Source organism: Mustelus asterias, chromosome 2, assembly GCF_964213995.1.
Source record: "Mustelus asterias chromosome 2, sMusAst1.hap1.1, whole genome shotgun sequence".
In the NCBI taxonomy this organism is placed as follows: domain Eukaryota; kingdom Metazoa; phylum Chordata; class Chondrichthyes; order Carcharhiniformes; family Triakidae; genus Mustelus; species Mustelus asterias.
Window position 1 is genome coordinate 160,798,111 of NC_135802.1, and position 25,906 is coordinate 160,824,016.

Below are 25,906 nucleotides of genomic sequence, written 5' to 3' on the forward strand. Positions count from 1 at the left end.
TTGACTAGTACGGGGTCTCATCGCACTTTTAAAAATGATCATTTTGACATTTGCTTAAAGTCTAAGACAGCTTATCTCTTCCTGAATAACATCACCCAGTTTGCCCCGCCTCAGCTCATCTACTGCTGAAACCCTCATTCTTGTCTCTTGTTACCTCTAGACTTGAATATTCCAAAACATTCCTGGATGGTCTATCACATTCTAAAACGTAAAGTCATCCAAAACTCTGCTGCCCCTCTCCTAACTTGCATTACACTTCACTGACCCGCATTGGCTTCCAGTGAAGCAACATCTTGATTTGAATATCCTCACCCTTGTTTTCGAGTCACTCCATGGCTTCACCCCTTATCCCTATCTCTTTCATCTCCTCCAGCCTTATATACCGATGAGATTTCTGTGCTTCCCAAATTCTTGCCTCTTAAGCATCCCCAATTTTAATCATTCATCTATTGGTGGCTGTGCCTTCAAGTTGCCAGGGTTTGGATCTCCCCCTGCACACTATCACCTTTCTACCTTTTTCCTCCTTGTAGAGCACTCCTGTGAAACACCTTAAGTTTAAGTTTATTTGTTTAATTTAAGCTTATTTATTAGTGTCACAGCTAGGCCTCCATCAACACTGCCTCTACTTTCTCAGAAGACTAAGGAAATTTGGCATGTCAGCTACGACTCTCACCAACTTTTGCAGATGCACCATAGAAAGTATACTTTCTGGTTGCATCACAGCTTGGTATGGCTCCTGCTCTGACCAAGATCGCAAGAAACTACAAAAGGTCGTGAATGTAGCCCAATCCATTACAGCAAGCCAGCCTCCCATCCATTGACTCTGTCTACACTTCCCGCTGCCTCACAAAGCAGCCAGCATAATTAAGGACCCCCATGCACCCCGCACATTCTCTCTTTCACCTTCACCCGTCGGGAAAAAGATATAAAAGTCTGAGTTCACATACCAATCGACTCAAGAACAGCTTCTTTCCTGCTGCCATCAGACTTTTGAATGGACCTACCTTGCATTAAGTTGATCTTTCTCCACACCCAGCTATGACTGTAACACTACATTCTGCACTCTCTCCTTTCCTTCTCCATGAATGGTATGCTTTGTCTGTATAGCGCGCAAGAAACAATGCTTTTCACTGTATACTAATACATGTGACAATAATAAATCAAATCAATGACGTTACTGTGAAAATCCCCTAGTCACCACACTCTGGTGCCTGAGGGAGAATTTAGCATGGCCAATGCACCTGACCAGTACATCTTTCAGACTGTGGGAGGAAACCAGAGCACCCAGAGGAAATCCATGCAGACACAGGGTGAACATGCAGACTCCACACAGACAGTGACCCAAGCCAGGAATCTAATCTGGGCCCCTGGTACCGTGAGGCAGCATTGCTAACCACTGTGCCGCTCTAGGATGTTTTATTACATTAAAGGCGCTATATAAAGATAAGTTGTTATTCTAGTTCTCTTTTTCCACACTCCACAGGTAAGTATAATAATGGGAATAACCTAAACTTATTCTGTTTTAAAAATTTACCTTCATCTGTGTATCCACTGTATGGTGTAAAACCTTCTTATTGAGATATCCGCAGGAGTTTTGTGCGTGATCCGTTGCAAATGTTTTCAGGTATTAACAGCTACTCTTAAAATTTTCAGGTGTAGCTCCTTGTTTTATATGTATTTAATCTTGCTGTTGGAAATGAGGTGCTTTGTAACTTGTAGCCTCAGAGAATTATGCTCAAATGACTTCCATTTGACTTTCTCCCACGTTTATTAATCATCGGTCATTCGCCGCAAGCTGCTTTGACAAACTGTGGTCCGTTCTGGATGCGCACAGCCTCTCGACACCACGACACTATGATCCTGATATGCTGCCGTGAGCGAAGGCAAGAATGTCTTTATTGGCTATTTCGACAAACTGGGGTCACAGAACTGAGAGTTCTGTGTCACGAGACAATTGCGAATTTTGATGCGCTCAGCGGGTATGGGAACCGACACAGAACTGACTCTGAGCAGCAGTGTGCATACATCACCACTGAATTGTATTTTATTCGTTCTTGGGATGTGAGGATTACCTTTCAAGGCCAGCATTTATTGCCAATTCCTAATTGCCCTTGAGAAGGTGGCGATGAGCCTCTTTTGTGAACTGCTGCAGTGCAGGTACACCCGCAGCGCGGTTAGGGCGAGAGTTTGACCCAGGAATGGTGATTATAGTTCCAAGTCAGGATGGTATTACTTTGCACAGCAACATAAGTGTGCTCTCTGACTGAAACTGCTTTGAACAGTTGATTCTCCAGAACTTCACAGCAGTTTGCAAGAGCCATAATCATCAGAGTCTCTGCTGCTGTCCTAGTTCTGAGGTTAGGACATTTATCTTCCAGATTGCCATCAGTAGCAGGAAAGCCACGTGTTTGTCATTGTTGGCATTTCATCAAGGTGAAAGCCCCTTATTTTACTATCTGCAAATGTTGATATCAGCTATTTCCTCTTTTTAAGGTTGACCGGGGGGGGGGGATGCTGGAAAATCTCAGCAGGTCTGACAGCATCTGTGGAGAGAGAATCGAGCCAGAGCAGAGCTCTGATGAAGGGTCATCCAGACTCGAAACGCTGGCTCTATTCTCTCGCCATGGATGCTGTCAGACCTGCTGAGATTTTCCAGCATTTTCTTCTTTCTGTCACCTCAGACAGTTACTGGTTAATAATCCAGAGGAGGGAGGACTGTAACATGCCATACTTTAGCACTCGTCTACTTTGTAAGCATGTGACATGGAACTGGATCCTTGTCAAACTTGCACTGAAGTGTAAATTGAACTTTCCAGAGAGGCTGTCTGCACCTGATTGGAATTGAGAACCAAGTGTGGCACCGTGAAGAGAATCTGCTGACATCCTGTCTCGGTGGCAGTAATGTGGATGCAGTGATACGATTTAACAGTGCTGTGAAATTACAGTTTACATTTTTTGAAACTCTCAGTATAGCTCATTAGAGGTAAACAGCAGATTGTTTCGAGAATATTGCATGTTCTGTTGCACAATTTTGCTAACTTAACAGAAATGGCTACTTTCATGTCAGACTTCAAGACCAAACTAAAATTAGCAAGGGTTTTTTTTATTGTCATTGGTGTTAATAGAGTGCTTCTTCAAGAGCCACAGACTGTATTAAACTCTCAACTGTACACATTCCAGTCTTTATACCGTGTACTCTGCCTGGAAACATCTTAAAGTCACACAATGAAAGAAATTCTTCGGACTGTTTGTAATTCAGTTTTGAAGTTGTCTGTATCACTGGACCTGCCTTCCTTGGGGAGAACCTTGCACTTTATAAACACTTGAGGAAGAAAATTGCATTTGATATAAATTCTAGATTTGTAATACTGTCACCTATATTTTCTCAGTTTTTAGTTCAGCAAAGGCTTCATGTGGAAGTCCAGATCAGTGCAGTATTTGGGTGAAGGGAGATACTTAAGAGAGAAGGGCAGAGGACAGTTCAGATTCTAGTCAAGGATAACCACCAGGATGTTGATGCTATTGAATGTGAAGGGGCAATATCTAGATTCTCTCTTGTTTTAGATGATCATTGCCCTCGCGCTTGTGTGGTGCAAATATTACTTGCCCTTTGTCAACCCAAGCCTGGATATTGTCCAGGTCTTGCTGCATTTGGATGTGGACGGCTTCACTATCTGAGGATTCACGAATGATGCTGAACATTGCGCAATCATTCGTGAACATTCCCACTTCTGACTTTATGATGGAAGGAAGGTCACTGATGAAGCAGCTGAAGATGGTTGGGCCTATGACACTACCCCGAAAAACTCCTGCAGTGATGTCCTGGAGCTGAGGTGATTGGTCTCCAACAACCACAACCATCCTCCTTTGTGCCAGGCATGATTCCAATCAGTGGAGTTTTTTGCACCTGATTCCCATTGACTCCAATTTTGCTCAGTCTCCTTGATGCCACACTTGGTCAAATGCTGCCTTGATGTCCAGGGATGTCACTCTTGCCTCATCTCTGGAGTTCAACGTTTTTTGGTCAATGTTTGAATGAAGGCTGTAATGAGGTCATAAGCTGAGTGACCCTGGCAGAACCCAAACTGAGCATCAAAGAGCAGGTTGTTGCTGATTAAGTGCGTCTTGATAGCGCTGTTGATGACCCCTTCCATCACTTTACTGATGATCGTGAGTAGTCTGATTGGGCAGCAATTGGTCAGGTTGGATCTGTTCTGCTTTTTGTGTAGGACCTACCTGAGCGATTTTATACATTGCAGGATAGATGTCAGTGTTGTAGCTGTACTGGAGCAGCTTAGCTCGAGCTGCAGCAAGTTCTGGAGCACAAGTACTATTGCTAAAATATTGTCAGGGCCCCAAAGCCTTTGCAGTATCCAGTGCCTTCAGCTGCTTCTTGATAAACAGGACAGTCCTTCACACTTGTTCTCTGGTCCTTACCTGCCTCCATTCCCCCCACCACGAATTCTGTCTCACCCCAGCCTGCTGGTTGTGTCTCCCATTCTAATTAGCTGCTGGCAGGGAACTTAATTTGGAGGGGAGAGCGTGATTCTGGCAAGTTGGCCTTTTAATGAGCATTCATGACATGCGAATGAATGCATTCGGGGTTCCTGACATTGTTCTACAGGAAACTCCATCCACCTTTACCTCACCGAGGATGTCTGGAAAACCAAATTCCAATCTGTCTGGTGTCGGGAAACATATTTTTACTCGCACCAAATTAAAATTATTGTCTCCGCCCTCCAAGTGCCGCTGCAGACGATTCAAATGAAGTCTCACCAAGATTCTACATAACTGTAGTGATGCCATGTTACTTCTTTATCTGAACTTTTTGTGAACACTTTTTAGACCAGCAAGCTAGTTTTTAATGACTTCTGTGCTAGAACAAAGTAAATCCTGGTGTTCATCCACCCCCACTCTAGCTTTCCTGTTTAGTTTGTATTCCCATCTACTACTCTTAGCTTGACAGCGTGCTCCTGCAGGTTTGTCCCATTGAGCTCTGCCTACTATCATTCCGCCCACTCATTTAATCTATCTGCATTCTGCCCGGTTATTCATTAAAACTCCTAGCTTGGCATCACCCTGCACACTTGAACGTGCTTTTCTCTATTCCTTAATCCGTGCCAACTGTAAACAGAGTTAAAGTGGGAAGCAACTTTTGTCCAATCTGAGGGAATGGAAGCACAGTGCTTATGTTTCATAGAATCCGTACCATGCAGACGGAGGCCATTTGGCCCATAAAGTCTGCATCGACCACAATCCCACCCAGGCCCCATCCCCATAACCCCATGCATTTACCCTAGCTAATCCCCCCGATACCAAGGGAGAATTTAGCAAAGCCAGTCCACCTAACCGGCACATCTTTGGACTGTGGGAGGAAACCGGATCACCCAGAGGAAACCCACGCATACATGGGGAGAATATGCAAGTGACTCAAGCCGGGAATCGAACCTGGGTCCCTGGTGCTGTCAAACAGCAGTGCTAACCACTGTGCTACCGTGCCACCCATGTTAATGGACCAGTAATCCAAAGCACTAATGTGCTGTGGGGAAGGAAAGTTGCCATCTTGGTGTGCCCTGTGTGTGATCCCAGACCCACAGCATTGTGGTTGAATCCTAACTGCCCTCAGAACTTTTACAGATGCACCATAGAAAGAGTTCTTTCTGGTTGTATCACAGCTTGGTATGGTCCTGCTCTGCCCAAGGCCTCAAGGAACTACAAAAGCTCATGAAAGTAGCCCAATCCATCACGCAAACTAGCCTCCCATCCATTGACTCTGTCTACACTTCCCGCTGTCTCGGCAAAGCAGCCAGCATAATTAAGGACCCCATGCATCCCGCACATTCTCTCTTCCACCTTCTTCTGTCGGGAAAAAGATACAAAAGTCTGAGGTCGGGTGCCAACCGACTCAAGAACAGCTTCTTCCCTGCTGCCATCAGACTTTTGAATGAAGTTACCTTGCATTAAGTTGATCTTTCTCTACACCCTAGCTATGACCATAATACTACATTCTGCACTCTCTCCTTTCCTACTCTATGAACGATATGCTTTGTCTGTATAGCGCCCAAGGAGCAATACTTTTCACTGTACTAATACATGTGACAATAATAAATCAAATCAAAAACTGACCTGGGACACCACTCTGTTGTGGGCAATTAGGGGTGGGCAATAAATGCTGACTTTGCCAAAGCCTACATCCTGTGAATGATATTTCAAAAAACCTTTTATTCTAACTTTGTTTCCTACCTCCCCATCCAGTTCCTTGTCCGTGCCTCCAATTTCATGCATCACGTTTTTTTTTTATCTGGCAATCTCTTGTATGGAACCTTATTAACTGTCACCTGAAAATGCATGTATCTGACACCCATTGATCTTCCTCCACGCACATCTGTCAAAGAGCTTTACTGTGTTATTTAGACATGACCTACTTTTCACATGTTTTGCTGATTCTTCTGAATCGGCTCATATTTTCCAAGTGCCCTCGGTGACAGGTTTTCACAATTTTTGAACTACTTTTATTAAACACAGAGCCTGTAGGTTTTACTATTTCATTTTTTCCGAATAAAGGTATAATTTTTGCTATCATCCAATCTGCAGCTATAATTATCCTTGAATCCAGCAAGTCTGGGAAGATTATACCTAATCCATTCCCAATTTTTCAGGCTGCTTATTTTAATTCCCTCAGATGGAAACCACCTAGATCTATGGATATGTTCCAGCTTCGATGCCATGATTTTGTTTAATGTTTTTGTGTTGATATAGTTAGTTATGCTGGGTCGCGCCAGGACTCGTGTGTATAAGCTATCCGAGGACAGAACTAGATGCCAGGAGTTTGTTCTTTTCCTGGAGGATATCCTGGGTAGAATTTTACGGCCCCTCCTGCTGGTGGGATTTTCTGATCCCGCCGAAGTCAATTAATTTTTGAATGACTTGCTGCATTTTCCAGGCCCTTCCATAACATGGCTGTAAAATTCTGCCCAGTTTCAGTCGGTGCAGTGAGTGCTGAATCTCAGCATACCTTCAAAATAATTTTGAAAAAATTATTTTTCATTCATGGGACATGGGCATCATTGGCTGGCCAACATTTATTACCCATCCCTAATTGCCCTTGAACTGAGTGGCTTGCTGGGCCATTTCAGAGGGCAGTTAAGAGTCACATGTAGGCCAGACCAGGTAAGGGCGGCAACTTTCCTTCCTTAAAGGACGTTAGTGAACCAGATGGGTTTTTCTGACAATCGTTTCATGGTCATCAGTAGATTCTTAATTCCAGATATTTTTTTCTTATTGAATTCAAATTCCACCATCTGCCGAGGTGAGATTTGAACCCAGGTCTCCAGAACATTAGCTAAATTTCTGATTAATAGTCCAGCAATAATATCACTAGGCCATTGCTTCCCCTGGAGAACTGGCATTCTGTTGCTAAGATCTCCATTATTGGTACCTTGCTAATAACTAAAGCAAATACTGCTTTGTCCCTTGTTGGATTGGACCCTTTGTGCTTTAGGAAATTATATTAAATGGATTTAACGATTTGTTCCCTTCCCTTCATACGATTCATAAGTGGCCAATGGTGACACAAGCTGAGACCTGAGCATGAAGGTACTGCAGCTTAAGGTTCAGTGTCAGGCACTGGAAGAGCAACACCTGAGAATGCTGCACATAGAGGCTGCTTGATACGTAGTAGCCTCACTCATTGAATGTGCAACTGATGCATCAGTTTTAGCATCCTGCATTGCTTTGAGACAGTGTCTGCTACAATTGAGGAAGATGCAAATCTCCCAGAATTAGAGATCCAAGGGGTTAGGAGTTGAAAGAAATCCACTTTGGTAGGGGGGGACAGATGTGCAGAGTATTTCTGAAATAGTAAGAGATTAGAAAGTGTACACGTACAATGATACCTAGTGTCCTCGCCAATAAGTCACTGAAAGCTAACATGCATCTGTAGCAAGCAACTAGGAAGGCCAATGGTATGTTAGTTTTTATCACAGGAGGATTTGAGTACAGAAGTAACAAAGTCTTGCTTCAGTTGGATGGAACCTTGGTTTAACCGCACATGGAGTACTGTGTGCAGTTTTGGGCATTGGTTGCATCAAAACATTTTCTACTCAGCAGCAGGGTGAGGCAGGGTTGATCAAAATGTTTTACCTCCAGTGGATCTTTTCCCTATGGGAAGGCTCCATTAAGGTGTTTTTCTGATGGTAAGATGGGGAGTTTGCTATTTGTCCCGCTGTGAGTGAGGGCAGTGACAAGATGGATCATTTCCTCCGTAGCCAGAAGGTGATTTGCATGGGTTTATTTTCTCTGTGACTGGGTATTTTTAAAGTTTTGAAGTTTATTTATTAGTGTCACAAGTAGGCTTACATTAACACTGCAATGAAGTTACTGTGAAAATCCCTTAGTCCACCACACTTCGGCACCTGTTCGGGTACACTGAAGGAGAATTTGGCATGGCCAATGCACCTAACCAACACGTCTTTCGGACTGCCGGAGGAAACTCTACGCAGACACGGGGAGAATATGCAGACTCTACACAGACAGTGACCCAGGGCTGGAATCGAACCCAGGTCTCTGGCGCTGTGAGGCAGCAGTGCTATAGTGTGTTTTTTCTCTTCATTGGACAATTCGCTTATATCTTGAAAGGGGTTCTTGGACCCACTTTGTTTTCATGGCAGTTGTAGACAAGGGATTGTTCTGGAGATTCAATTATTAATCATCTGGGGAGGTCAGATAGTCCTAGTGAACCTTTTTCTCCTCAATGTGAAGGTGGATGTGGGGTGGGGTGTTGCTGTTCATGATATGCTGTTATCCATTTTCTAAATGTGTTCTCTGTCGTTCACTTGATAACATTCTCACCTATGGGTCAGAAGATTGTGGGTTCAAGTCCCATGCCAGAGACTTGAGCACACAAAATCTAGTTCAGTCCTGGGGAATGCTGCACCGTTGGATGTGTTGTCTTTCCAGATGAAACATTAAATCCAGGTGGGAATGGAAGATGCAATAGCACTATTTTGAGGAGCAGGGGAGTTATTCTTGCTGTCCTGGCTAATATCCCTCAGTAAGAAGTTTAACAACACCAGGTTAAAGTCCAACAGGTTTATTTGGTAGCAAAAGCCACACAAGCTTTCGGAACCTTAATCTCCTTCTTCAGGTGAGAACAGGGCATATAAAGACACAAACTCAATTTACAGAATTATGGTTGGAATGCGAATACTTACAACTAATCAAGTTATAAGGGACAAACAATGTGTGTGGAGAGAGCATTAAGACAGGTTAAAGAGATGTGTATTGTCTCCAGACAGGACAGCCAATGAGACTCTACAAGTCCAGGCAAGCTGTGGGGATTACAGATAGTGTGACATGAACCCAATATCCCGGTTGAGGCCGTCCTCATGTGTGCGGAACTTGGCTATCAGTTTCTGCTCAGCGACTCTGCGCCATCGTGTGTCGTGAAGCCGCCTTGGAGAACGCTTACCCGAATATCAGAGGCCAGCATCCCCCACGATGATGGCATTGCTGCAACGGCCTCAGTGCTCAGCGCCGACAACTGCCAGTTTCCAGATGCAATTTTACAACTCATCCGCTTCATCCTGGACCACAATGTCTTCACCTTCAACAACCAGTTCTTCATCCAGACGCATGGAACAGCCATGGGGACCAAATTCGCACCTCAATATGCCAATATCTTCATGCACAGGTTCGAACAAGACTTATTCACCGCACAGGACCTTCAACCGATGCTATACACTAGATACATTGATGACATTTTCTTCCTTTGGACTCATGGTGAACAATCACTGAAACAACTATATGATGACATCAACAAGTTCCATCCCACCATCAGACTCACCATGGACTACTCTCCGGAATCGGTTGCATTCTTGGACACACGCATCTCCATTAAGGACGGTCACCTCAGCACCTCACTGTACCGCAAGCCCACGGATAACCTCACGATGCTCCACTTCTCCAGCTTCCACCCTAAACACGTTAAAGAAGCCATCCCCTACGGACAAGCCCTCCGTATACACAGGATCTGCTCGGATGTGGAGGATCACAACAGACACCTCCAGACGCTGAAAGGTCCCCTCATAGGAACAGGAAATGGCGCTCAACTCATCGATCGACAGTTCTGACGCGCCACAGCGAAAAACCGCACCGACCTCCTCAGAAGACAAACACGGGACACGGTGGACAGAGTACCCTTCGTCGTCCAGTACTTCCCCGGAGCGGAGAAGCTACGGCATCTCCTCCGGAGCCTTCAACATGTCATTGATGAAGACGAACATCTCGCCAAGGCCATCCCCACACCCCCACTTCTTGCCTTCAAACAACCGCACAACCTCAAATAGACCATTGTCCGCAGCGAACTACCCAGCCTTCAGGAGAACAATGACCACGACACCACACAACCCTGCCACAGCAACCTCTGCAAGACGTGCCAGATCATCCACACAAATGCCATCATCTCACGTGAGAACACCATCCACCAGGTACACGGTACATACTCTTGCAACTCGGCCAACGTTGTCGACCTGATACGCTGCAGGAAAGGATGTCCCGAGGCATGGTACATTGGGGAAACCATGCAGACGCTGCAACAACGGATGAATGAACATCGCTCGACAATCACCAGGCAAGTCAGTTCTCTTCCTGTTGGAGAGCACTTCAGCGGTCACGGGCATTCAGCCTCTAATATTCGGGTAAGCGTTCTCCAAGGCGGCCTTCACGACACACAACGGCGCAGAGTCGCTGAGCAGAAACTGATAGCCAAGTTCCGCACACACGAGGACGGCCTCAACCAGGATATTGGGTTCATGTCACACTATCAGTAATCCCCACAGCTTGCCTGGACTTGCAGAATCTCACTGGCTGTCCTGTCTAGAGACAATACACATCTCTTTAGCCTGTCTTGATGCTCTCTCCATACACATTGTTTGTATCTTAAAGACTTGATTAGCTGTAAGTATTCGCATTCCAACCATTATTCTGTAAATTGAGTCTGTGTCTTTACATGCCCTGTTTGTGAACAGAATTCCCACTCACCTGAAGAAGGAGCTTAAGGCTCCGAAAGCTTGTTGGTTTTGCTACCAAATAAACCTGTTGGACTTTAACCTGGTGTTGTTAAACTTCTTACTGTGTTTACCCCAGTCCAATGCCGGCATCTCCACATCATAATATCCCTCAATCAGCATATTACCCGATCATTGCTCTTTGTGGAAGGTTGCAATGTGCAAGTTGGCTGTAAAGAGCTTGGGATGTCCTGAGGTCATGAAAGATGCTTTCTGAGTGAAAGGCTTTTTTTTTTCACTTTCACTGCACGGCCTGCTGTAACTCCGTGTAGGTTTACAGTTTGCTGCTGATTTCTTTTGTTTCCTTTTAACTCATTAATGTTCCATCACTGATTCAGGGAACGCAATGTCTCTGTATAGCACCGTGTTCATCTAGTCATCCAAGTGACACTCTTCCATTTGGGCTCCCAGTTGATGAACGGAGATCTTCAAATATCATCAGCCCGTTTCTACATTCCACAAATCTTGTGAATCATTCTTGCTCTTTATTAACCCCGTTTTTAATTGGAACTTTCCCATCAGTCTTCTCAGAAGCTCAACCGGTATGTCATGTAACATTACACTGATAGCACTGCCTACTGTTGCAGTGTCTCCATACTAGTACCGCCATGTCCATTTTTAATATCAAATGATTTGGAGTAGTCCATTAATGAGGCTAGATTTTTTGAAATCTCAGTGATTTATCTATCAGTGCCGTTTTGGAGCACTGAGCTCATTTGGTTCAGTTGGTTAACCAGATTAAGTAAGTTATTTTGCCTATTTTGCTTGTGAGTTTCACTCTTGTCAAAGATGTGCTTTTCTTTAACTAAATAATGCAGAAATGTAGTTTAAAGTCTAGTTTGCACCTTTTTCATGGCATTGGGATTTAAATCAGTGGCCATTTTCTGCCAGTGCAAAGTTGAAGTTGATCAAGTGTTTATTTTCTTTTGATAGACCTCTTCCCCTTTCCAAAGGGCAGGAAATGCTTCGCAAAGCCCGATTATATATTCAGCAGCAACAGTACGATGAAGCGGTAAGTATCACATTAAAAGTATAATCATTCACGTTGGGAAATTGATTCCGTATTATGACCATTTAAACAAGAAGTACACTGTTGATTTATTATTTTAATATAAAATGAAATGCATTGTTACTCTCTTTTTGGAAGCCCAAAAAGCTTCTGTCCAGATCTAAATTACAATGTAGAATCTATCAGTGTAGTTCACCAAACCTTTGGGTGCCTCTACTTCAGAGAATACTAAATATTTCATCTTTACGTTTTTGAGAAAAGTAATATTTATATTCTGGTAAACAGTCTGCCATCTCTCCATTTCATCCAAACGTTCTTTTTTTCACTCAATGCACACTATTCTGGAAACTGGCTGCCCAATGGACTACGTGAAAAGATTTAAGAAAGCAAATACAAATTGTTGTATTTATTTCACAAGTATACCGCATTCAGTTTGAACCATGGTTTCAGCACCCATGGTGAAGCTGTTCCTTTCAGTCTAGAACTAGGGGGTCACAATTTGAAGATAAGGGGTAAACCTTCTAGGACTGAGGTTTAGGAGAAATTTCTTCACCCAGAGGGTGGTGAATCTGTGGAATTCACTACCACAGAATGTAGTTAAGGCCAAAATGTTGTGCTATTTCAAGAAGAGATTGATGAGCCCTTGGGGCTAAAAGGATCAAGGGATATGGAGGTAAGGCGGGATCAGGATGTTGAGTTTGATGATCAGCCATGATCGAAATGAATGGCAGAGCAGGCTCGAAGGGCCAAATGGCCTACTTCTGCTTCTATTTTCTATGTTTCTATCCTTTACCCTCTTTATTTACCATCTGCGGATTCTGTTTTCTGTCCAAAGTATTCAGAGGGCCAAAATTATTAAAGGAGTGGCAGCTTCAACAAGTAAACTTGGACAAAGAACCATCTGACTGATCATGGAGACAGAAGCCACTCTAACTCCATCATAGGGGTATAGGTATAGGAGGATGCTAATCAGCCTTCTCAAGCTTCTCAAGTTTCACGGCTGCTCCATATCTTGCCTTCATTCATAGAATCATAGAATCCTACAGAGCAGAAGCAGGCCATTCTGCCCATCGAGTTTGCACCAACCACAGTCCTACCCAGACCCTATCCCCATAACCCCATAACTAGCTAGTCCCACTGGCAATTTAGCATGGCCAATCCACCTAACACACACATCTTTGGACCTGTCATCATTCACGTGTCTTAGTTCCTTACCAAACAACAATTTCACTCTTGGTGGGTTTTAAGTTTTTCAAACAAGCCTGTCCAGCCAGCTTTTTGGGGGAGTGCATTCAAGATTTCCATTACTCTTTGTGTTTAAGAAGTGTTCCTCAGATCATCCCTAAATGGCCTAGCTCTCATTTTAAGGTCATGCCCCCCTGTTCTAGACACTACCACCTGAGGAATTGGTTTCTCTCTGTCTACCCAACCAAATCCTTGTATCATCTGAAACACCTCAATAAGATCACCCCCTAATCTTCTATACTCATGGGAAAACAAGCCTAGTCTATGTAACCTATCCTTATAATTTTGGCCCTTTGTATTCCAAATAGCCCACGATTAAACCAATAGGGATCCAGAAACATCCCGTAATGCAGACTGAGAGATTTGTTGACCCTCGTGTCTATCTGCCCCTCACCAATCTGCTGTGATTGCAAAATAGAGCAGGTTAGGGGGAGGCGATGGCCTAGTGGTATTATCACTAGATATTAATCGAGAAGCTCAGCTAATCTGGGGACCCGGGTTCGAACCCCGCCATGGCAGAGGGTGGAATTTGAATTCGGTAAAAAAAATCTGGAATTAAGAATCTATTGATGACCATTGTCGATTGTCAGAAAACCCGATCTGGTTCACTGATGTCCTTTAGAGAAGGAAATCTGCCATCCTTACCCAGTCTGGCCTACGTGTGACTCCAGAGCTATAGCAATGTGGTTGACTCTCAACTGCCCTTGGGCAACTAGGGATGGGCAGTAAATGCTGGCCAGCCAGCAACGCCCATGGCTCATGAATGAATTTTTAAAAAACTTGTCACAAATGAGGTCTCTGTGGAGAATGAGAATTTCATCAGTAAAATATGCAACCACAGGTCAAAACATGGATATGCATCAACCTGCCATTAAGTTTCCATCTATTTATATGGAAAAAAGAGCATTCTTGGAAATGGAACCAAAATGCTCACAGAAGATAAATGGTTAACAAAATGTGCTGAAAACCAGTGCTTATGGGAGGCTCAGTTAGAATTATACTGGGGCTAAATTCAAAGGGCAGATTGCGTGGACTCGGCTTATAACTCTGTGAGTGTAGAAGATTATTGATCTTATTGAGGTGTTTGAGATGATAAAAGGATTTGGCTGGGTAGATAGCGAGAAACCAATTCCTCTGGTAGAAGAATCTAGAACGGGGGGGCATGACCTTAAAATGAGAGCTCGGCCATATAGGGATGATGTGAGGAAGCACAACAGAGTGGTGGAAATCTCAAACGTGTTGAATATAACTTCAGTAACATATATACTACATATTGCAAGGTTCATCCCTTCATAACAGACGGTTACTAGAAAGGCTGCAGATACATCATTGCAGGCATAACTTTGCATCTTCCTTCGAGCCCGAAGGACAAGGTGCCAAGGGTCATGTCAGTCATTTTCTTTTCAGCCGCTGCATTTGTAAATCAGCGCGGGCTACTGGCAAGAGGATAGGAGATCCTGCAGCAAGCAGACTGGGGCAATTATCACCAGCAGTGTAAAAGAAGATGCATTCTTGTTTAAGACACTGGCGCAATGCAGTCTTCTCACACACACACAAAGTAAACTTTTCAGCAAGACATCTGCAAATGGATACTTTGTGGAATAAAAACAGAAAATTCTTAAACTACTCAGCTGGTCTGGCAGCATCTGTGGACGCAAACAGAGTTAAGGTTCTGAAAAGCCAACATGGTTTTTGTGCTCAAGTCTCTGAACTCTTAACCTTCTGACTCTGGGGTCAGAGTGCTGCTAACTGAGCCACAGCTGATTTTTAAAAATCATTTCCAACTCCACTTTCTTGCCCTAAATAGCACCAGCAGTAAGTTCCCCTCCGAGACACACACTATTCTGACTTGGAACTATATCGCCGTTCCTTCACTATCGCTAGGTCAAAATCTTGGAACATCCTCTCTAACAGCAATGTGAGTGTGCCTACACCACCGCAGCAATTCAGAAAGGCAGCTTACCGCCAGCTTCTTGCGGGCAATTGAGGATGGGCAATGAATTTTGACCCAGCTGGTGATACCCACACATGATACCCACATGCTGTGAAGCATATTTATTTAAAGTCACCATATCCTGAGTTCCCTTACTGTTTAAAGGTTTATAAATGAGAACTAGAATTAATGTGAAACTTAAAACTTGAATGATATAGAAAATTTGGTAGCGGGCAGTACTTTGCCCCATGCTGGCATTGGTAAAATTTTGGAATTTTTTTTATAAGTGTATAATTTTGTAATAATGTAACTTTTTTTTAACAATGAAAAAAACACTAAGAGGCATACCTGTAGGTTCCATTCTGCAAAACTACCTAATAAAAGATACCCCAGTTTACCCGATCAATTTAAAGTAAAAATATTTACACGCATTGTGCAAGTAAATTCAGGGTAAAAAACATGTTTAAAAGAACAGTAACATAATATGTTAAATCTCAACCTGCACAGCATCAACAGTGGCATGCAACAATATGCCAAAAACCAATCAACCTTGATCTCATAAAATGGCAGAACAAGCCCGATGGGCTGAATGGCCTACTCCTGTTCCTATGACTGCCAGCCTGTAGATTAAAAAAAATAAAGGCAACAATAAATTGAGAAAAAAACACTTTGCATTCCTCATCACAACTTTTTACATCTATTCTTCGCCGTGAAGCATGACAAATTTGACAATTAGGTCTAAATTATTTCCCACTTGCTTCTTTATTGCTGCGTATCACACTGGGATTGGCAGTGGGGAACAGAAATAAATATACCATGAGATTAATATTCAGTTTGATAATCCAAGCAATGGACTATGATTTTTGTTTGTGAAATAATTTCCATTGAGCACATTATTTTCTGTTGCAGATCAGCCTTTGCAAGTCGTTAATAGACCTTGCCCTGGAAGGACTCTCCTATTATCACACTTATGATCGAGTCTTCTTGGGAATTAGTGTAGTGCTGGGATTTGTGGGATGGATATCCTATGCTTTTGTGTTGATTGTCAAACGCCACACGAGACTAAGTGAGCCAACCTCCAAGCTGGACAAGGTACGTGAAAAGTACTCAATGGAGTATGAAAAATGACCATCACTTGCAGTAACCCTTGGGCGCTTCGATTTAAGAGAAAAATATTCCAGCTGAGTACTGTAAGATAGGAAAATCATTTTTAGGATTTGGAGGCTTTCAAAATGTCTCTGAGCAGTTAAACGTTGTAGCGGTTTCAAATCACTAGATTTCAAATCACTCGGAAGCCAATGCTTCCCTGGTATGTTCTTCTTCTCGCTTGACTTATTTCTGTAATTTCAGAGGCAGTTGTTCTACCCCATTGTAAATCTATGTTGTATTTTATCTGTTTCACAGCTGTCCTCCAATGATCACCTTCCCGCACTATTCACTGGGGCTGGCATGGCGTTAACGCTGTTTCTGGTGATTCAGAGCTGCCCGTGGACCTATTACATTTATTGCCTGCTACCAATCCCAGTGTGGTATGCAGTAATAAAAGAGTAAGTGGGAAATAATTTAGACTTCGGTTGTCAAATTTGTCATGCTTCATAGCAATGAACAGATGCAAAAGAAAATTGTAATGAAGAATGCAAACAGACTTTTTTCCCCCCAGTTTATTGTGGTCTTTATTTTGTTTTGTTTATCTGCTGGTTTGCAGCTCTGGTGCCTTGGTGCATGATGCTGTGCGGATTGACATTTAACACATTTTGTCATGGCTGTTTTAAAACCAAGTTCTTTTACACAAAATTCGCTTGTGGAATATGTGCTAATACCTTTTAATCAGGTAAACTGGAGTGCAAGTATTTGAGGCAATGGTTTCCCTGTGTGAATTCATCACATACACTTGCAGTATGGTATTTAAAAAACAAACTTAAATTATTACAAAGTTATATGATTATAAAGAAAATTTCAAGATTTAATCAATGCTAGAAGGGGGCAAAAAGCATTAATGATGGAGACAGAGTACACTAATGGCATAGAGAATCTGGTGAACTGGTGTGACGACAATAATCTCTCCCTCAAAGTCAACAAAATGAAGGGGATAGTCATTGACTTCAGGAAGCGTGGTGGAGAACATGCCCCTGTCTACATCAACGGGGACAAAGTAGAAAGGGTCGAAAGCTTCAGGTTTTTAGGTGTCCAGATCTCCCAACAACCTGTCCTGGTCCCCCCATGCTGACACTATAGTTAAGAAAGCCCACCAACGCCTCTACTTTCTCAGAACACTAAGGAAATTTGGCATGTCAGCTACGACTCTCACCAACTTTTACAAATGCACCATAGAAAGCATTCTTTCTGGTCGTACCACAGCTTGGTATGGCTCCTGCTCTGCCCAAGACCGCAAAAAACTACAAAAGGTTGTGAATGTAGCCCAATCCATCATGCAAACCAACCTCCCATCCATTGACTCTGTCTACACTTCCTGCTGCCTCGGCAAAGCAGCCAGCATAATTAAGGACCCCACACACCCCGGACACACTCTCTTCCACCTTCTTCCATCGGGAAAAGATGCAAAAGTCTGAGGTCATGTACCAGCCGACTCAAGAACAGCTTCTTCCCTGCTGCTGTCAGACTTTTGAATGAATCTACCTCACATAAAGTTGATCTTTCTCTACACCCTAGCTACGACTGTAACACTATATTTTACACTCCCTCCTTTCCTTCTCTATGAACGGTATGCTTTGTCTGTATAGCGCGCAAGAAACAATACTTTTCACTGTATGTTAATACGTGACAATAATAAATCAAATCGAAAATTAATTAACTCAAGGTTCCCTGTTCCAATCTAAAACCAACTGGACTATTCATTATGAACTCTAATTGCTAAAAGATGCATAAAATAATAGTATCCAGTTTACAGACTTGCAAGATGCTGCGCCTGCCCGGCTCAGCTTTTTCCCTGCAGTCCTTTTAGATTGTGGAAGATGTAAAATATTCAGTGATTGTTCAAAATTTAGTTAAATATTTAATTGATTATGATGATGTGATAGGATACACTTGCCTTACCTGCTCCACCACATACCAAAAACTGTTGCTGTGATGCCCAAGTTCTACCCGTGTACCGCTGGCAGCAGATAAGATCTAAAACATTTGTTTGCGCAGCGCTGCTTCCGAGCGATGCTATGTAGAATACATCCAATCCCCGAGGCAGACAACCTTCCTTTACCTTTATGGCTTGTGGAGGATTCTGCATTGATATCACGACTGCATAGATTCTCAAAATTCAGGCCATCAGTGTTAAGTCTTTTTTAAGATGCTGCTACTTTCTGCTCTGGTTTCTAACCTGCTAAAAATTGATTTTTTTGTGTGAATTCCATTTATGGAACTATATATTCTATGTTACTGTCTTTTATCTATTAATCTTGAAGAATGTTGTTTTATGAATGTTATCTGTGAATTGAAAATTAAATTTAGCTTCTAAGTAAAACTGGTCTGAAATAATATTTTACTCTTTTGCTTTTTTCAACAGGTTTAGAGTTATTCAAAATGTAATCAATTTACTTTTGACTTATCCTGCAAAATCCATTGGCTATTTACTGCTTTTTATTCTGGGCATTGAAACTATGGTAAGTGTTGTGAACGATGTTTTTCATATCCTTTGTTTCCTGTCTAAATTATGGATGAAACTTTTTTTTTCCCCTCTAACAAATGGAAATGCCCCAGCTCTTTGGGTAATTCCAACTTCAGTAGATTTATGAATTCAGAGCAGAACATGTTTCTATAGGTATGGAAAGAGAAAAAGATTGACAAAAACAAATGTAGGCCCCTTACAGTCAGAAATGGGAGAATTCATAACGGGGAACAAAGAAATGGCTGAGGAACTAAATTTGTACTTTGCTTCAGCCTTCACAAAGGAAGACATGAATAATGTACCAGAAATGCTGAGAGAAACATGTTTTAATGAGGAGCTGAAAGAAATCAGCATGAGTAGAGAAATGGTTTGGGGGAAATTGATGGGATTGGAGATGGATAAATCTCCAGGGCCTGATAATCTTCATCCCAGAGTACTTAAGGAAGTGGCCCTGGAAATAGTCAATCCATTTGGTGGTTATTTTCCAAAATTCTTTGGACTCTGGAATAGTTCCTACAGATTGCAGGGTAGCTAATGTAAGCCCGCTATTCAAAAAGGGAGATAGAGAGAAAACAGGAAACTATAGACCAGTGAGCCTAATGTTGATACGAGGGAAATTGCTAGAGTCTGTTATCAAGGATTTCATTACTCGGCATTTGGAAGGCAGTGGTATAATCAGACAAAGTCAGCACGGATTTACAAAAGGGAAATCATGCTTGACTAATCTATTGGAATTTTTTGAGGATGTAACCAGTAGAGTTGACCGAGGAGAAGGAGTGCATGTGGTTTATTTAGACTTTCAGAAGGCTTTCGACAGGATCTCAAATAACAGACTACAATATAAAGTCAGAGCACATGGGATTGCAGGTAATGTCTTGAGATGGATAGAAAGTAAAGTAAAGTTTATTTATTAGTCACAAGTAAGGCTTACATTAACACTGCAATGAAGTCACTGTGAGATTCCCCTCGTCGCCACAGTCCGGCGCCTGTTCGGGTCAAAACACCTAACCAGCACATCTTTCAGAATGTGGGAGGAAACCAGAGCACCTGGAGGAAACCCACACAGACACGGGGCGAACATGCAAACTCCATATAGACAGTGACCCGAGCTGGGAATCAAACCCGGGTCCCTGGCGCTGTGAAGTAGCAGTGCCAACCACTGTGCCGCCTCCAGAAAGCTGGTTAACAGATAGGAAGCAAAGAGTTGGCATAAATGGATCTTTTTCTGATTGGCAGTCAGTGACTAGCGGGGTTCCGCAGGTATCTGTGGTAGGACCCCAGCTGTTCACATTATATATTAATGATTTGGAAGAGGGAACTGAATATATTATCTCCAAATTTGCAGATGATACAAAGTTGGGTGGATGGGTGAGCTATGAGGAGGATGCAGAGATGCTTCAGCATGGCTGAGTGTGTGGGCGTATGCATGGCAGATGCAGTATAATGTGGATAAATGTGAGGTTATCCACTTTGGTAGCAATAATAAGCAGATAGATTATTACTTGAATGGGTATAAATTGAAAGAGATAGATACTTAATGAGACCTTGGAGTCCTTGTGCATCAGGGAAGTAAGCGCACAGGTACAGCAGGCAGTAAAGAAGGCAAATGGTATGTTGGCCTTCCTAGTGAGAGAATTTGATATAGGGATAGCGATGTTTTGCTGCGGTTATATAGGGCGTTGGTGAGGCCGCATCTGGAATATTGTGTGCAGTTCTGGTGTCCTTCTGTGAGGAAGAATGTCCTTGCTATAGAGGGAGTACAGCGAAAGTTTACCAGGCTGATTCCTGGGATGGCAAGTCTGTCATATGAGGAGAGTCTAGGTCAGTTAGGATTATATTCACTGGAGTTCTGAAGAATGAGAAGGGATCTCATAGAAACTTATAAAACTCAGACAGAGTAGATTCAGAAAGAATGTTCCCAATAGTGGGCGAGTCCAGAACTAGGGGTCATAGTTTGAGGATAAACCTTTTAGAACTGAGGTGAGGAGAAACTTCTTCACCCAGAGAGTGGTGAATGTGTGGAATTCACTACCACAGAATGTAGTTGAGGCCAAAACATTGTGTGATTTCAAGAAGAAATTAGATATAGCTCTTGGGGCTGAAGGGATCAAGGGATATGGGAGGAAGGGGGGATCAGGATATTGAGTTCGATGATCAGCCATGATTAAAGTGAATGGCGGAGCAGGTTTAAAGGGTTGATTGGCCTACTGCTGCTTCTAGTTTCTATGTTTCTATGTAACATTTCCAACAATTTGGTACAGACTTTCACACAAAACGGTGATAATGAGGAAATGTAAAGTTAATTTTAAAACTACCACAGGGAGTAGTTGAGGCAAATGGAATAAATGCATTTAAGGAGAAGCTGGATAAGTACATGAGGGAGAAAAGATTAGAGGATTGCTTGGGTAATGTTAGCTGAGGAAGCTGAAGGCTGGAGTTAGACGAGGAAGAATCAAATGGAGCGTAAATGGCAGCACTGAGCAAAATGACTTATTTTCTGTACTGTTCATTGTATCTGATTTTGGTGTGGAAAGGATTTTTTTTAAATGCAGGATTTAAATACATTGGCCCAGATATTTACTCGGGAGGAAGGAATAAATCCGGCAGGGAAGGACCTCGGGCTGTGAAACCTGGGAAATGCATTTCCCGAGCGTCCTGTGGACATTAAATGCAGGATGTCTTTTAAATGTTTTCGATAGGTGTCCCGCCTGACAGGCTGTCTCCCTGTCAAGTGGGAAAGCAGCTGGGGAGTGGATGTGTGGTCAGTTTAAAATGCTTGTTCGGATGGGGAGATGTGAGAGTTGGACAATGTGAAGGTCCAGTAGCATGAAGGTTAGCATGTTGGATCAGGTCTAAGTCGCTCTCGTAGCCCACAAGCAGTGTCATAAAGCCACTAATCTCATGGATCCAACCTTTCTCATCTTCTTTCAGCTGCTGATGTTTACTTTTAAAAATCCAGTCAAAATGCGGTCGCGCAGCCACCTTAAAAGACTTTAGTTCCCAGTGGGTCTCCTCAGTGAGGATTAGCTACTTGGTCTCCAACCCACCTCCCAACAAAATCAGAAACAGGCCAGTTAGGATTGGTTTTGATTTTTTTTGCTAGTTTGGCCTTCCCCACCAGCTCCCTAAATGATTTTGGGTATTTCTCTCCAAATAATCTGCATTGACATTCATTGTCCATCGCTCTTTGTGAAAAAGATCTTTGCTGGTGTTAACACTCCACTGAACCTCCTCCCATTTTCACCTCCTCCCATTTTCACCTCATTCCATCAGCAAAGTTGTTTATTCCTTTTCCCCTCGCCTGTTTATCTTGCTTACCCTTAAGTGTATCTCTGCTAGTCTCCTCACCCACTCCTTATGGTATTGAGTTCTTCATTGCACCACTCTCTGAGAAAGAGGTTTCTCTTCAATTCCTCCTTGGATTTGTTGGTGGATTCATGAAGGGAAAGTCATGTTTGACTAATTTACTGGAATATTTTGAGGATATAGCGAGTGCGGTTGACAGAGGGGAACCGGTGGATGTGGTGTATTTAGATTTCCAGAAGGCATTCGATAAGGTGCCTCACAAAAGGTTGCTGCATAAGATAAAGATACACGGAGTTGGGGGTAAAGTGTTAGCGTGGATTGAGGATTGGCTATCTAACAGAAAGCAGAGAGTCAGAATAAATGGGTGCTTTTTCAGTTGGCAATCAGTGACTAGTGGCGTGCCGCAGGGATCGGTGCTGTGGCCTCAACTATTTACCATATACATAGACGATCTGGAGGAGGGGACCGAGTGTAGGGTAACAAAGTTTGTGGATGACACAAAGATGAGTGGGAAAGCAAATTGCGTGGAGGACACAGAGAGTCTGCAGAGTGATTTGGATAGGCTAAATGAGTGGGCAAGGATCTGGCAGATGGAGTATAACGTTGGTAAGCGTGAGGTTATCCACTTTGGAAGGAATCATAGTAAAATGGACTATTATTTAAACGGTGAAAAATTACAACATGCTACTGTGCAGAGGGACCTGGGGGTCCTTGTGCATGAATCACAAAAACTCAGTTTGCAGGTGCAGCAGGTAATCAAGAAGGCAAATGGAATGTTGGCCTTTATCGCGAGAGGGATGGAGTATAAAGGCAGGGAGGTCATGCTGCAACTGTACAGGGTACTGGTGAGGCCGCACCTAGAGTACTGTGTACAATTTTGGTCCCCTTATTTAAGAAAGGATATATTAGCTTTGGAGGGGGTACAGAGAAGGTTCACCAGGTTGATTCCAGAGATGAGGGGGTTAGCTTATCAGGAGAGATCGAGTAGACTGGACCTGTACTCATTGGAGTTTAGAAGGTTGAGGGGAGATCTTATAGAGACATATAAGATAATGAAGGGGCTAGACAGGGTAGAAGCAGTGAGATTATTTCCACTTACAATGGAAACAAGAACGAGGGGGCATAGCCTCAAAATACGGGGGAGTCAATTTAGAACAGAGTTGAGGAGGAACTTCTTCTCCCAGAGGGTAGTGAATCTTTGGAATTCTCTGCCCAATGAAGCAGTAGAGGCTACCTCGTTAAATGTGTTTAAGTCACAGATAGATAGATTTTTAACCATTAAGGGAATTAAGGGTTATGGGGAGCGGGCGGGTAAGTGGGACTGAACCCACTATCAGATCAGCCATGATCTTATTGAATGACGGAGCAGGCTTGAGGGGCTAGATGGCCTACTCCTGCTCCTATTTCTTATGTTTCTTATGTTCTTAACCTGTAGACAGAGGTTCTTCTTTCTCTGGCCATTCTTTCTATTTCTCTGTGTTCGCTGGTGTCAGCCTCTTTTTCTGGATTTTCTTTTCTGATTCTTTCTTTGATCCAGTTACGCCCTCAGAAACAGTAGTTCACCTCTAATTTGATTGGAAAATGTATGACTAGAGGGAAATTAGTGTGCCATCCAACAATTTGAGTTTGTTTAATTCAATAAGATGATAACTGATCTGTATCTGCTCCATCTACCTAGCCTGATTCCGTAATCTTTGATGCCCTTGCCTACAACTAGCCTCTAATTTAGCTAGGCATATGCAAAAGTTTGTTTTCTTAATAGGCACAGGCTAGGTTGAATGCACTTTTCACTGAGCCTGCCTATTCCACCTAGGAAGCATTGAATGGCTGCTCCCTGTCTTGACACGTCTGCTGTTGAAACCCACATTTGTGCCTTTGTTACCTGCAGACTCGAATATTCCAACACATTCCTGGCTGGTCTCCCACATTCTACTCTCCGTAAACTTGAGGTGATCCAAAACCTTTGTCTTAAAACAAGTTCAGTTCCCCTATTGGCCCTGTGCTCACTGTCCTACACTGGCTTCTGGTCAACCAATATCCTGATGTTAGAATTCTCATCTTTGTATTCAAACTTCTTTATGGCCTCGCCCCTCCCTATTTTTGTCATCTCCTCCAGCCTCTCCCAACATATCCTCACTCTAATTCTGTCCTCCTGTGGATCCCTGATTTTAATAGCTCCATCTTTGGTGGCTATGCCTTCGGTTGCCTCCGCCCCAAACTCCAGAATACCTTCCTTCCACCATTCTGCCTTTCTACCTCATCTTTCCTCCTTTACAGCACTCCTTCAAACTTTGACAAAGCTTTTGGTCATCTGACCTCATCCTCCTCATATGACTCGATGTTAAACTTATTTTATAATGCCCCCGTGCAGCACCTTGGGACATTTCACGATGTTAAAGGTCCTTTATATATTGCGCAGCTGAATAATGGACCATGCAGGACGTACCATAAACATTCTGTCCTCCGATTGGATTGTGAGACTTCTGCCTATTTCGTGAGGAACCAATCTTGGCATGTTATATTAAATCAAATTTACCTCCAGAGGCATTAGATTCACAGGGCAGCCAAGTACTGAGGGCATGGAGAGTGATGAATTGAGTTGGATGGACCATTTTGTTAAATGACTTCTTTAACCATCCTACAGATTAAGGCAATAGGAACGAATTCAGGTATCGATCATCCACGTTTGTTATGTTCAGATAACTCTCTCCAGGAGAGTCGGAGTGAGTTTCCAGGAATCCTCACTCATGTGTTGGTGTTCTGCCTAATTGGCGGGTCTCCTTCACAATCCCCATGTAAGGATCAGCAGGTGAGGAAGAATAGCTAATACAATATAAGTACAGGTAGGGCTGTGATAGTTAGCAAGCATTAAATTGGAAGAAGTATCATGTGGGGACAAATTGCATTTGATTTCCAGGCTATTCTCTTCAATCCTCCCAAGTATTGTTTTGAATGTGCCTCCTGCCATTCTTTATGTATTTGCCTACCTTAAGAAATTAATATGACATTATATGGCACAACCTCAGGCTAAAGGAACGATCCTTTAAAACAGAGATGAGGAGGAATTTCTTCAGCCAGAGAGTGGTGAATCAGTGGACCTCGTTGCTGCAGAAGGCTGTGGAGGCCGGGTCATTGAGTGTATTTAAGACAGAGATAGATGGGTTCTTGATTGATAAGGGGATCAGGGGTTATGGGGAAAAGGCAGGAGAATGGGGATGAGAAAAAAATCATCCATGATTGAATGGCAGAGCAGACTCGATGGGCCGAGTGGCCTAATTCTGCTCCTATGCCGTATGGTCTTATCGTCTTATTGTATGAGGAAGAAGAAAAGAACACAATGGGATTATCTGCACACCCATGGTGTGTTTTGCAGTGGCAGAGGCAGTGGGATCTTCTGGCTCCACTGCTGTTAATGGGGACTCCCACTGCTGTTAATGGGGATTCCCATTATCCCCCCCCCCCAACCACAGCCGGGGAACAGGCAGCAGGGATTCACCATTGGCAGGACTGGAAGATTCGGCATGAACGGCCAAAAAATTCCAGCCAACATCTATTTATTTGATTAGATCAGAGGCCTGGCTCTCCCTTCCTAACAGCACTGTGGGAGTACCTTCACCACATGGTCTGCAGCAATTTAAAAAGGTGTCTTACTATCCCCTTCTCAAGAGCAATTCGTTATAGGCAATAAATACTGGCCTAGCCAATGATGCCTATATCCCATGAGTGAA

General features: G+C 43.1%; 1 protein-coding gene across 14 annotated transcripts in view; it reads left to right on the forward strand.

Moving 5' to 3' along the window:
• pign (phosphatidylinositol glycan anchor biosynthesis, class N) overlaps nt 1–25,906 on the forward strand; it is a 122,217-nt gene that overhangs the window by 56,416 nt on the left and 39,895 nt on the right. For all 14 annotated transcript variants that reach the window (XR_013495673.1, XR_013495672.1, XR_013495668.1 and 11 more), the window contains 4 exons: nt 12,000–12,078; nt 16,163–16,345; nt 16,658–16,800; nt 18,771–18,867. Coding sequence is in view for 9 of the 14 variants with exons in the window: in XM_078199925.1 (XP_078056051.1) it covers nt 12,000–12,078; nt 16,163–16,345; nt 16,658–16,800; nt 18,771–18,867 (502 nt within the window). In the remaining 5 variants the exon portion in view is untranslated. The remainder of the gene's footprint in view (nt 1–11,999; nt 12,079–16,162; nt 16,346–16,657; nt 16,801–18,770; nt 18,868–25,906) is intronic.